The 13,453-nt window shown below is 52.7% G+C and overlaps 2 protein-coding genes across 2 annotated transcripts; both read right to left on the bottom strand.

Moving 5' to 3' along the window:
- Positions 1-1,760: 1,760 nt before the first annotated feature.
- Positions 1,761-7,323, bottom strand: LOC114818364 (fibrinogen-like protein 1-like protein). Its single transcript, XM_029083935.1, has 3 exons — positions 7,179-7,323; positions 3,293-3,424; positions 1,761-2,389 (listed from the first exon to the last, which is right to left on the bottom strand). Exons 1-3 carry the CDS (start codon positions 7,321-7,323, stop codon positions 1,761-1,763), a joined length of 906 nt encoding a protein of 301 aa, XP_028939768.1.
- Positions 7,324-10,117: 2,794 nt separating this feature from the next.
- Positions 10,118-13,330, bottom strand: SPACA6 (sperm acrosome associated 6). The gene is made up of 8 exons (XM_029083938.1): positions 13,057-13,330; positions 12,446-12,520; positions 12,038-12,106; positions 11,765-11,788; positions 11,602-11,679; positions 11,234-11,337; positions 10,590-10,743; positions 10,118-10,272 (listed from the first exon to the last, which is right to left on the bottom strand). The coding sequence occupies exons 1-8, from the start codon at positions 13,328-13,330 to the stop codon at positions 10,118-10,120; spliced, it is 933 nt and encodes a 310-aa protein (XP_028939771.1).
- Positions 13,331-13,453: the final 123 nt, after the last annotated feature.

The raw sequence follows: 13,453 nt of genomic DNA, 5'->3' as shown, positions 1-13,453 counted from the left end.
GTGGTCCATGGCTGGGTAGTTGCTCTGTGACAGGAAAGGGAAGAAACCACCACATATTGGAGTGTGGAGAGAGTGCTGCACTCCCCGTGGGTGAGAGATGTGGGTAAGTCAGTCCCATCATACTCTGCTGCAGAGGGGCAATGTGGCTATCTCCTTTGCATTGGAGGGAAGTTTAAACTTGGAAGAAACATGATTCCCACCTTCTGTCTTTGGAAGAAAAGCTGAGCTTGAGGAAGCCTTGTGACTGTGAATCCTGAACAACTTGGGACTCTCAGGTCAAGATCTGTGACTGAAGTCCCAGGGCACCTGCAGAGCTATAGCAGTACTGTGTTCCTGAAGAGGTTGTGTACGCAGCCTTGGCTGCCCAGGAGGCATCTGTGGGGCTGTAGACCTGATGCATGGGGAGATGAATGCTGTTTGAGAAAGGCTTCCCAGTTTGACCTGACTTGGGAGTAGCATTTCTGAACTGAGAGATATATCTACTGGTTTAAAGAGTCTACTGCACTCCAGCCTGGATGTACAGCCTAACTGGAGGGAAGAGACTTGACAGAAAAGGACTTGGGGTTACTGGTAAACAGTAATTTGTCCAGGAGTGAGCAACGCACCCCTGCAGTGTTGAAGGTGAACTGCATCCTGGGCTGTATTAGCAACAGTGCAGCCAGCAAGACGTCACTCCCCTCTGCTCAGCACTGGGAGACTGCATCACAGATACCACATCCACTGTTGAGCTATGCAGTGCACAGAGACACCATCACAGTGGAGCAAACTTATATGGACCCAAGCTGATCCAGGCCTCTTGAAATTCTGGGATCCCTGCTATGTCAGGCTGCCTCAGCTCATAAACCTGCCCCAGATATCCCAACCATGCAGTGCTGCGTGGCTTTGCAGTGCTATTGTCCTTTCTTCCCTGTCCACTCTTCCAGTTATCTCCCAAGGCCAGGACCAGCATTCAAAATGTTAATAAGGCAGGATGATGCTGGCCTGGCCTTCTGTCTCTGGTTAGCTCCAGATCATGGCTGGTAGGGCTGAACTGAGATGATGCTCCCCTGCTCTTGGCCATGTGGTACTGCATTCCGTTTTTGAAAGATCCTCACCAGGAAACAGAACTTTTCTTTAATTGAAACTTTTGTCTTTAGTCTTTAGTTTTGAGTCTCATGAAAAATTTTCCCTTTGAAAGTCATTTCTTACTGCACCAGTAGCCTCAGGTCTGCTCCTGGCAACAAACTGTCAGCAGTTGCAAGAAGTTCCCAAACAAATGAAGGACATTTGCACATGTCTGTGCAGGTTCTGAAAGCAATTTTATTCTGCAGGATGAACACAGACTACAGCAGGGATATTGTGCATACATGACCTGCCTGGGCTCAGAGCAGCTTAGATCAGGTTAGCTAGTGTAGTTAGTGATGACTGGTATTTTTCTACTGAAGTCATCTATACCTGCAAACCAGAAAGAGAGTAAGACCTTGCTGGATGAGGAGGGGTTTAGGTTTATGAGCATGGTTTCCTCCCCAGAGGAAATACGCTTGGAAACCATAGTGTTTATAAAGATTTGTTCTAATAACGGTCCCTAAAAACCCAGCACAGGTGAAAGACCAGATACAAAGCAAGGAGCTTTGCTACTTTTCAAGAGAAGAGGAAAAGAAAACAGCTCTTGATATACAGGAACAACCTCATTCACCCTCAGCCCCCCAGCCAGCGAAATGGGCCCCAGTAGGGCACTGGTCTGGCCATGTGCCCAGTGCAGACAGGAGGGGGAGAGAGTACTAATGGTGCGGAGCTGGTTTGATGAGGATGGCAGAAGCTTTGCAGTTCCCGTTGCACAGGCTGCCCCACGTTATACCCCCCTTGACATTCAGCCGTACAGAATAACACGCCGAGTACCACCACCCGCCCCCGTAGCTGGAGGCACAGTTCCCGCCATAAGTGTCCTGATCCCGATCCTTTGTGGAGAACTTCATGTTGTTGTGCACTTTCCTGGGATTGTCTGAGTCCATGGCATCCTCCGCTGTCCCCGAGTATGCCCCCAGCCTCAGCCGGTAGCCCTGGGACTCATCTTCCAGGCTGAAGAAGCTGTAATCTGCAAACTTGGTGTTGTCTGCAGCATCCCAGATGACAAACCTGACCTGGTAGACCTTCTGCTTGGAGATCTGATGGATGTACTCAGTGCCCAGCCAGTAGTCAGTGTGCATGTTCCCAAAGCCGTACTTGTAGGTGCTCCAGGACTCAGCCCAGGTGATCTCCGTGTTCTGCCGGTTCCTCTGGATGACTGTCCAGCCCCCGTCTGTCACATTCATTTCACAGTACACCATGACGGGGTGCAGTCCTGTGGGGTGGATGATGTAGACGCCACTGAGGCTGCCACCGGGGATCTCACTGCAGTCCTTGGGCCAACCTGGGGCAGGAGAGAGGGTGATTTAGCAAAAGTCGGTGCAACAGGACAAGACAATGTTTCAACCTGCGGCAGGATAGAAGGACATCTGGCCAGAGTACCTGGGGGATAATCAGCTGTCCCAGCCCAGACAGGTCAATGTGCTTGGCTGGAGGTGAGAGTAGGCTGGCCTCAGGCCGCTGTTCCTCTTCCATATGGGGCATCTAACAGGAGGCAGCCCCAGTGAAAGGGCACAGACTAACTTGGCTATGCCGGGAGACTGATATGGACACTAGTGGACTCCTTTGGGTCTCCTGAAAAAGGAGCTGTGTCACTAAAACAGGGTCACACTGGGGAGGAAGGTGAGAAGGACCTTGCCCCTGCCTGTGACTGAGGGAACAGGAGAATCGGGCACACAAACACCCTTACCAATCTGCACAGTGCACCCACATGCACACATATGCAGAAAGCATTGCAGCCTGCATTGGGTACACCTCCTCACACCCACCACCCTCCATCCTGGAGCAGGGCCAGGGCTAGGGATGGTGTAGGGCCCTTCCCCACCTGGAGCTGGCCATACATGAGCACACAACACTGGATCCCCCCTGTGCCAGCAGATGTGGTCTCCCCATGCCTTCAGCATGCTTGTTGCAGGACCTCCCACTGCAGTTAAGGTCATTCTGCTGAATGGGGAGAGCTCCTCTCCCTAGCTGAGCAAAGCCTGGGGTTGATGCCTCCTCTCCCCAGCCCACCTGCCTATATACACTATAGAGGTGTTTTTTAGATTGGAGGCATGATAGCATATTCTCTCCCAACTGTCATTTTACCAAGCCTCCACTGTCCCTGTTCAACAGCCAAGGCTGATCCAGACCGAGGAACTGAAAAGAGTTGTTGAGAGCACTGCGATGCCCAAGGGATGCTACATACTGGTTTTCTTCAGAGCACTTGCCAAAGCATTGGAGGGAGACTTCTTGAAGATGTTTGGGGTTTGTATATGCATGGAGTGGCCTGGAGCAGACAAGACCAGCACGCAAGCAAGCAGTCGAAGGCACTGGGCTGCTAGAAAGGGAAAAGATGGAGAAAAGATGAAATGTGATCCTCCCTCCAGAGAGGCAGGAATTCCAGCACTGCACATGTAACAGCACTGCACACTGTAACATGACCATGGGAGATGCAGGCGTGCATCATGCATTCTGGGCAGCATCAGACTGGTCTGTGCAAGCTGGAAAGCTTGCCAAAAGGCCTCATTTCTTTTGCCCAAGGGGTAGACAACTTAGCCTTTTCCCCTTGACCAGCTCCTGAAAAGTCATGCATGAGATAGTTCTGGGTGAAGCAAAGCACCCAGCAACCAGCTGATCCAAGTTTCATTCTGGCCCCTGAAGCAGGGGACTGGCTGGGGTGAACCAGAAGGCAGGGCACAAGCTGCTGGTGTTTGAAGGGGTGGTGGGTGAGCAGGCCCTCAGAGGGCACTGATGACAGTGCTCCCCATCGGTGTGCGAGGACCAGTGCAGGGAGCCTCTTCCTCTTACTGGGCTACCCTACCTGTGCTCCTCCTATTGCTAGGAAGGAGCACCCCTGCGTCCCAGCCCCATACTCACCCATGGCATCCCGCAGGAATGTCCTCTGGAGTGCAAAGCTTCAGAGCAGCAGCTCTGACAGAAGCATTTGTAGTGCCTTCTGCAGTGGGCGGGGTGAGTGGGTCCTACCACCCCTCCCAGCTTCCTTTCTCCTGGGGGAGGATATCAGGTGGGGTTTCCTTTCTGCCTTTAGAAAACACAAGCTGAGACGAAGGTGCCTGTCATTCTAGGTGCATAGCTTCCTGAGCTGCAAAAAAAAATAACCCCCGTGCCAGTAAGAGTCCTTGGAATGGTCTCTTCTGTGAGTGCTTAGCTCCTTGGATGGAATTTCCCCTAGGAACAGCATATTTGGGAGCTTTGACGAGGGCAGCTCGGTAAATAAACACTTGAATGCCAGTTGCCAAACAGTGTGGAGAGCAAACACTGGGTATATCCCCACCTCCCACCGGAGGTTCAGTAAACAAATACCGTCTATTACACCACCATTACAGCAGGGTACTACCAGGTCAATTGGTTCTTGTTTAAAGTGCTTTTGACAACCCAGCCTGGCTTCTGGTGGGGAAGTTAGAGTAGCCCTGAGGCTCCCAGAGAGACTGACTGTTGTGGGACAGTATTTAGAGCAACTGATGTTTTCTGGACTGCACAATAGCAGGCAGAGGGTTGTGGTGGTGGTGATCTCTGTCTGGGGGAAGCAAGAGAGGTCTCTATTCCCTAGTGGACCACAGTCCTGGTCTGCAAGGACACAGCTGAACAAGCCTGATGAAAAAACACTGTTTAAAAGGTTTTTGTAGGCTAGTTAAGACAACTGTGGTCTCTGGGCCACTGGGTTTTGGAGATGGGTTGTGCAGGATGGAGGGCAGCAACGGGGATCTGAGCATGTACAGAGGGGAATGGAGGGGTATGAGTGTGCACAGAGGGGAATGCAGAAATCTTGACCCTGTGTGCACAGAGAGGGAATGGAAAGGATCTGGGTGTGCATGGAGGGAAAAGGGGGGAATTGAGAGTCCACGGAGGGACTGGAAGGGCTCTGATGGTGGAATCCATAGGAACTGAGCACCCACAGAAAGGATGGGGGTGTGCATGGAGGGAAAAGGGGGGAATTGAGTCCACGGAGGGACTGGAAGGGATCTAATGGTGGAATCCATAGGAACTGAGCACTCACAGAAAGGATGGATGGGATCTGACTGTAGATGGAAGGCAACAGTGGGACTCTGAGGGATGTGAGCGCACAGAGGGAAGTCAGCACTAAGCAGACACTGAAAGGAACAGTGGAGATCTGAGTATGCGAGGATGGGAACAGAGGAGATCTGGGTGCAAAGAGAGGGAAACAGAGGACACCTGAGAAGGTGTACAAGACAGGAATGGCAGGAATGTGAAAGCAGCTGGATAGGAATGGAAAGCAGCTAACTGCTTGAAAATTAAAGAATGAGTCTGAGGGGATCTAGAAGTATCCAGAAGGGAACAGAGAGAATTTGAAAGCATGTAGAGGGGGGGACTGGGGAATGCACAAAGGGGAGTGGAGGAGATCTGAGCATTGGATGGATGGAATCTGCAGGGTTCCAAGGCCCAAGCAGGGGAGGAGAAAGGATCTACAAGCACTCAAAAGGGAATGGGGGGTAGCTGAGGGTCCACAGTGGGCAACAGAGAGAGCCTGAGCACACACAGAGAAGAATGAAAAGGATCACAGTAGCATATGGGGGAATAGAGAGTACGTGGAGGGGAGTAGAGGGGATCTGAATGCACACAGAATTGAATGAATGGTTTTGATGTGCCCTCTGATGCTCCCCAGGGTCTTTTATTTGACTTCTGGTGCAATGCAGACGCTTCAGTTTGGTCCTCTCATCCCCTAAGAATTGCATCATTTACATTTTGGTGCACCAGTTGCCCTCCTGTAACACTTCAGACTATTCTATTTGCATTCTGGTGCCACCTAGAGCCTCCCATTTTCTTTGCAGTGCATCCCAATGTCCTACATTTGTTTTCCTTTTCATGCCAGAGCCCTCTGTATGCCTTCAGGTGCTCGCCAAGCCCTCCACTGCTTTCTCATGCACGCTGTTTCCCTTTGCAAATCCTGTCATGCCAGAGGCCCCAGCAGGGTCCTGGGCAGCAGGGATCTCTGTTTGCAGGATGCTTGGTAGAAAGTCAGGATAAAACTCTGTTCTGGAGATTGTGACAGTCCATTGCTTTGCTGGGGCCACAGACTCAGAATGTCTGCAGAGATAGGGAAGGTCTGAGGTCAAGCCTGGAGGTCAAGACAGCAGGTTCCATCAGTGGCAGAACTGGAGGAATGAGACTGGGTGCAGGCATAGCTGCTGCACAGCTGCTGTGTAGCCAGTGGTAAAGGTGCAGCTTAAAAGCAGCTCTCCAGGGAAAGGAGGAGAAGACCCTCACATCTACCTTTTTTCACAACAGCTCTTTTCAGTGAAGGAGCTGACTTTGGACGTGGCCAGCTAAACTCCTTAACTTGGTGAACTGTACTCTGAGAAGGGGGAGAGCACTCAAGGGTGCTGGCATTGGCTTGCCCTCACAAGCGGGAACATGGGACTCTCTGGAACAACCCATGCAGAGCCTTGTGGTAGGAGAAGCAACTCTGGATGCCTCCTGGGGCCAGCTCCTGCCTCGGGATCTGGGTCTTCCCTTCCCACAGGGAAGCACAAAGATCCCAAGTGCCCATTAACCAAAGGCTTGTGCTTTCATAGCTAGGGCCAAAGGACAGTCTCCTCTCCCATCTGCTGCAGTGACAGTGAAGTGGGTTGGGTAACTGATCGTCAGTTTCTTGCCTGCCAGGCTCTCCATATCCTTTTTCGCAGACCTGCCTTACAGCTGGGTGGCCCTGAGATGGACTCCTGGAGTACACCACTGGTGACGTATCCAGCTGGACTTTGTGCCACTGATCAGGACTTTCTGGGCCTGTTCATTCATCTGGTTTTCACCTCCCTATTCACTTATCTAACCCATATGTGCCAGTTTGTCTGTTAGGATGCTTTGTGAAACAGTGCCAAAAGCTTGCTAAAATGGAGGTAAACAATATCCACTGCTCTCCCCTCATCCACCCTCATTGTAGAAGGCTATCTGGTTACTTAAATATGATTTTTTCCCTCTGTAAATCCATGCTGGCTACTGCAGAGCACCTTCTTGTCATTCATGTGGCTGGAAATGGTTTCCAGGACTTCATCACCTTCAAAGGGATCAAGGTGAGCTGACCAGCCTATGGTTTCCTGGGTCCTCCTTCTCACTCTTGAAGACAGGAGTGACATTTACTTTCTTCCAGTCTTCAGTCACCTCCCAGTTGCCAGAATCAATCCTAGATTCTTGAAAGTGGCCTTGCAATGATATTGCCAGCTCCCTCAGCACTTGCAGGTGCATCTCATCAGGGCCCATGGACTTCTGTATGTCCAGTTTGCTTAAGTATTCCCTAATCTGATCCTCTTCCACCAAGAGTATGTCTTGCTTCAGACTTTCCCCCTGATCTCTGGGGCCTGGGATTCCTGAAGGCTGGTCTTCCCAGTAAAGACAGAAGTGAAGAAGTCATTGAGTACCTTGGCCTTTTCCATGTCCTGTGTCACCAGGGTCCCTGAATGGGGATTCAGCAGCAGAGCCACCTTTTCCCTAGTATTCCTTTTGTTTATGTCCTTGTAGAAATCTTTCTTGCTGCCCTTCCCTTCTCTTGCCAGATTAAACTCCAGGCCAGCCTTGGCTTTCCCAATCCCATCCCTGAAGTACGGGACAGCATCTCTTTATACCACCACCCATCATACCCTGCTTCCACTTCTTGAACACTTCCTTCATATGTCTGAGTTTACCCCTTGGTCATCACACAAGCCTTGTGCTACTTTTGCTTGATTTCCTGCTTGTTTGCAGGAAATATAGAAGAAAAAACCTAATGTAAACATGCCTGATAAAAACCTGCAGTGGGCCATCAGGGCTCATTCCCCTGGGTCAGTCAGTCCCTTTGTACAGTGTCAGGAACTGGATTTTGTGCTTGGTAGCTCATGGCTTCTGTCCTAGAGCTCCAGCAAGGCTGTCTGAGCTGCTGTTCTACAGCTGTGCCACCGCCCTCCTTCCCCCCCCGCCCCACCATAGCGTGCAATAAGGAGTCAGGGTCCTGGAGGACAGGGTCACTGCACTCCAGGTAGCAAATGACCAACCATATAGCAAGCCCTCCACTGTGGGACTGCAGCAAACCAGCTCCCTTTCTGCCCTCGACTGCTCCATGCCCTGCTGAGCCCCTCCAGCACTTGCTGTGGCCTGGGGCAGAGACAAGGAAAGAACCTGAGAGGTCTGAGGGGAAAGGAGAGCCCATGCCCAGTGGCTGCATGTTTCTGTCACCCTTCTTTGCTAGTTTTGTACGCTCCTGTCATCAGCACTCAGGGTAGGAAGAGCTTCATCCCCTTCCCTTTGCTTCACCCATCCAACTGCCTGAGGGAAACGTGGGACTGAAAAGACTGTGATTACCACTGCCCCCACCCCACCCAGTCCACTTGTTAGCAGCAGAAGAAATAGGCAGGGATCACAAAACCAGAGTGTGTTCCTAATGGGAAGTATTATTATTCCTTGGATGAGAAACACGAGCTTAGCCTCCAGGATGAGCACACGGTGGCTCTGTTGTGTTACCAGAGGACTGCAAGAGGAGAAGGTGGTGGCTCGGGGTCAGGACTGGCCTCTGTGGCATGGGGAAGCAACAAGCTGGGGCTTCATCACAGAGGTTGCAGCTCAGGCTCCTCAACCATAACCAGCACTGACAGTATCGCAGATTTAAATACAGCTGGAATGTCAGCCCAGGTGATGGAATCGTTTTACCAATTGCTTGGGACGGAATGCACCAATGGGATATGGGCCTATGCTGCATGTACTGCATTTGCAGGGTATTTTTTCATTTTTTTCTGTTAATTTTTTTTTTCTAACAGAAGTCTAGGTAAAGGCAATGTAGAGCATTGGAGATACTGTGATCACAGTCTTAAGGGTGGTGTTTTTTAAAAAAATCTCTTCTTTAAGGAATTGTATGACATTCTTCTGCTGTTTGTCTGTTTTGTTACAGACATGATGTCTACAAAAAAATCTGTAGCAGCATTTTATCAAAATGACCAAATTTAAGTCAGCTGGGTTATACAGTGGTATAAGTCTGTGATAAAATGCTTTCAGGCAAACAATCAGAGGAGAAAATAACTTGGCATCTGTAGTGGCCATGACATAGTAAGTGTTATTATAGATGAGTATGTTTGATACATTGGTATCAAGAGAAGGCTTTCCTGCAGGTGGCAGTCTGACCTTCCCTTCGTGCTAGCTGTTGAAATGCAGGGTCAGGAGCGTCAGAACTCTATTTTGGACTGTTTATGCACTGCCCAGTACCCAGTTTTTCTGTATGCAAGCCCAAGGCACCCAGATATCTCCAGCATAATCCAGATATTTAAAACTCTGTGGTCCTGTTTTGAGACTGTTCTTATTTGCACATGCCACTCCCAATGCAAGAAAAGCAATTGCAGAAATGTTGGTCCTTAGGGATACATCCATGTGTCAAGCTCCCCTAGGGTGAATCCAGGCATCTGGATTTCCCTGGGAGATCCTGTTGTCCAGGTCTGTGCGATGTCTGTGGGTCACTGAGGTCTGGGAGGCTCCGCCACTGCCAGGTGGCCCTCGGAAGCAGAAGGAGGAAGGGAGAAAGAGGAGGAAGGAGGAGACTTTATATCCCAGTGTTGGGGTGGGAATCATGAGGTGTCTGGGGGGCCCAAGGGGCAACTGGAGGGTCCTGGGAAAAACTGATGGGTCTGAGAGTGAAAGCATGGAAACCTGGGGGCAACTGGGTGAACTGGCTGTAACTGGGGCCCCCAAAGGGACAGTGAGGGTTCCGGGGAATGTGGGGGAAAGTGGGCATGGTCTCAGGGGCAATGAGGGAATGTAAGGGAAGCAAGGCAGCCTGGAGTGGTCCTGGGTGGAAGGGAGGCATCCTGGAATGGGCCAGAGAACACTGGAAGTTCCAGGAGGAAATAGGGGACCCTATGAGGAGTTTAGGAGTCCTGGCAGCCTATGGCCCACCTTGGGCACGCGGGTTCCCTAGCATTTGTAGGGCAACCTGAGGAACTGAGGGTCCAGGGGAGTTTGGGAAGCCCACGCTGGTCTGCAAGGAGCCCCAGAAGCATGGGGATTTTGAGGGTAAGGTTTACCACGTCAGGAGGACTTACACCAGCAGCAGCACGAGCGCCATGGAGCCAAGTGCCACCTCCAGACCCAGCAATGCCACGTGGTGAAGGGGAGTCCTGTCACGGGGCCAGCGCAGCACAGCTCTGAACTGAGCCTGGAGTATCTGCTCTGCTTCCACACTTCCCCTGGATACTGTGGGGACCCAGTTACCTTGGGTCATGGGGCACTGCCCCCCAAGGACCAGGTGTCCCTGCAGCACCTGCTCCAGCCACAGACCTCACTGCCCCCAGGGACCCAGGTTCTGGGAGTCCCTGCTCCATCCACCCTACATGCCTCACTGCCACCAGAAGAGTAAGGCATCAGGGAACACCTGCTGTCCACCATGACCAAGGTGCCCTGGCACTCTGCTCACATCCCATGCACCTCCCTGCCATGGACCCAGGTGTCTGGGGTCCTGCTCCACCCCACGCTGCTCACTGTGCCCAGTGCACTCAAGTTTCTGGGCGCACCATTGAGGTAGAAGTACTTGCGGGCTAAGGGCTCAGAAGGGACCCCCAGGCGACAGGCGATGGTTCCCGGAGTGGGGTCCTGGAGGGTCAGACTGAGGGGTCCCTCCACACTCCCCTGCAGCTCCTCAAACAGTGCCAGATCCTGTGTGTGCAGCTGGAGCATGAAGGAACACATCAGCATAGCCTGGTCCACCAGCTGCACGAAACATTATACATGTGCATGCAAAGGCTCCCCTGTCCTGCACAAGTTCATCATGTTCCCTTCATGCTTCTTGGACCCTTTGTTTATGCATGTGCACGCACCTCATGTCCCACACTTGCTCCTTGTGCCCTGTGTGTGCGCACACAGGCAGAGCACAGGCAAAAGTCACTTACTTCCTTCACACACGTGCACACAAGTGCATGTGAATCTGCAAACACGAGTGACCAGCCTCCTGCTTGCATGCACCCTTCCCATGGGTGAGCACTTGCTCACGTCCTGTGCTGGCATATGCTCTTTACAGCACATGTATCTACTGTCTAAGCAATACCTGTATCTATTGATAGTCCTCATGCCAAGCTCACACACCAGTGTGTGTGCAGCCCTTGCTACCCATGCCCAGTGATTGGATGCATAAACCCTTGCACATGCGTGTGCAACTTACATCCTTGGCAAACATCCAGGTAACGGGAAGGTCAGGGGGGGTCACAAAGGGCACATTGCAGTGCAGTGTGATGGCTTCATCTGCGCTGGTCCACACATCCTGCACTGGGAGCATTGACAAGCATGTGAGTTCACATCTGCTCACTCACTTCCAGGAAAGCTTGTGCTCCCGTGCGACTGCACATGCTCTTGTGCTCGCAGTGGGGATGGGTGGGTATGCACTTTGTCACACTCTTGTGCGCTCATGGAGGGCCCAGCAGGCATACCCGCATGTGAGAAATGAGGGTTGCCCCCAGAGCCCTGGAGTTACCCAGCTCTGGGGTGGGGCTTAGCCCATCCAGGATGCCTGGGTCTACCATGGCCCCATACCTGGGCAGTCCAGGGGAAACTGGCAGTCCACGAGGCGGCAGGTAGCACACTGGAAGACGCGGGCAGCTGGCTGGTACCCTGGGAGGGAGAGACTTGTTGGTCCCAGGGGGATGGGAGATGTATCAGGGACAGGGGGCGGCAAGACAGAGGGATGGGCACTCACCACAGGGCGGGACACAGGCTGGAGCTGGTGGGGAGGAAGCAGCATTAGACTGAGGATCAGTGGGGAGCCACATCCCTGTGATTAGCTGTCAAGGCTCAGCCCTTTTTCAGCCCACGTGGGGTCCTGGGGGTTTCTCCAGGATAGGGGTGCCCAAGTGGGGTCCCTGGGGTGTATATGCCCAGTGTGGGGGTCTCTGTGTCAGTCCCTTGCTTGGGGATCTCAGGGCTTCCCCAGGGCAGGAGTATTGGGTAGGTGTCCTCACTGGCCCCATACCTTCCTCCAGCTGGCTCAGCTTCATCCAGATGACATTGACGGCTTCCTGCAGAGACACCTCCAAAGGCTCTGGGGTGTCCCAGATGTCCAGATGAGAAAATGTGCCTACCCCCTAATCCCCATAAACTCTCCCCATTTCCCACAGAATCCCTGTACGACTCACCTTGACCCCATGTATCCATCCTAGAGTCCCATATATCCTCAAATACTCCCTCAAAAAAACCCCTGGAAGCTGTATACCCTGAAGCCCATATAGCCTCAAGATTCCCCGAATATCCCCTTACAGCCCCCAGACCTCCATATATCCTATATTACCCCACACCCCCTCACTGAAGGCCTCCACATCCTGTTCCCCTCTGCCCCATGTCATGGCCCTACCCACTCACATGTCCCATGTCCCCTGCTCACTTTTATCCTTCTGCTTCTCCAGAAAATGCAGGGCATCCATGATGATCTCCTCAAGTGCCTCATACTGCCCCGACCCTGGAACCAGTATAGGGGCACTGGGACCAGTACAGGGTTGGGGCTGCAGGTTCAGGGATGGGAGGGTCCAGTAAGGGCTGAGGGTTTCTGGGGGTTCCTGAAATCCTGATTGGGGTTTAGGGATACTGGGAAGGGTCAGGTGTCCCTGGGGATTCCTGAGGTCTTAGGCAGGGCCGAGGGAGCCCAAGGAGTCCCCAGTGTGTTTCTGGTCAGGGTTGCATGATTCTCAGGGTCCTAGGCAGGGCTGGAGTTCCCAGAGGTCCCTGGGGTCCAAATCCAAGTCAGGACTGGGGAGACTTTGGCATGGCTGGGAGTCCCTAGGGAGCTTGTCTGGGGTGGGTGCCTGGGATCCTGGCCAGTATCAGTGTGAGGGCCTTGGTTGAAGTGGAGGATCCCAGAGGGCTTTGTGTTCCTGTTCAGGGTGGCAATCTGTCTTGGGATGGAGGTCCCTGGTGGGATGGAGGTGCCAGTCAGGATGGGGGTCCTTGGGCAGGGTTCCTGTTGGGTTAGATGTCCCTAGGGGTCCCATGACACACCCACGGAGACAGAAGCGAGTTGCACAGCAGCCTGGACAAGGGCATCAAGGCAGTGTTGATGTCGGGGGTCCGTGGGGGGGGCCCCAGTAATGTCACGGCAGAGCCGTGCCTTCTGAATGGAAGGCCCAAAGCAAAGCAGGCAGGAGTGCACCCCAGGGAGCCAGGATGCCAGGGCCACCCACTGCCACAAGCCATGTCTCCCTGCTTGGACGCCTGGGTTTCCAGGGAGCCAAGGGGCCAGCACCAGCATCAGGGGTGCCCACCACCACCCCATGGTCCTAAAGTATAACCTGGGTCCCCAGGGAACAATAGGGTTCCTAGGTGGAGCCCAGGAGCCTGGTTCCCCAGGGAACAGAAGGTTCCTAGGCAGGTCCCAGATGCCTAGGTCCCCTCAGAT

This window comes from Antrostomus carolinensis, unplaced genomic scaffold (assembly GCF_000700745.2).
Source record: "Antrostomus carolinensis isolate BGI_N321 unplaced genomic scaffold, ASM70074v2 scaffold22082, whole genome shotgun sequence".
NCBI classification, from domain to species: domain Eukaryota; kingdom Metazoa; phylum Chordata; class Aves; order Caprimulgiformes; family Caprimulgidae; genus Antrostomus; species Antrostomus carolinensis.
This window is presented reverse-complemented; position numbering and strand designations above follow the sequence as displayed.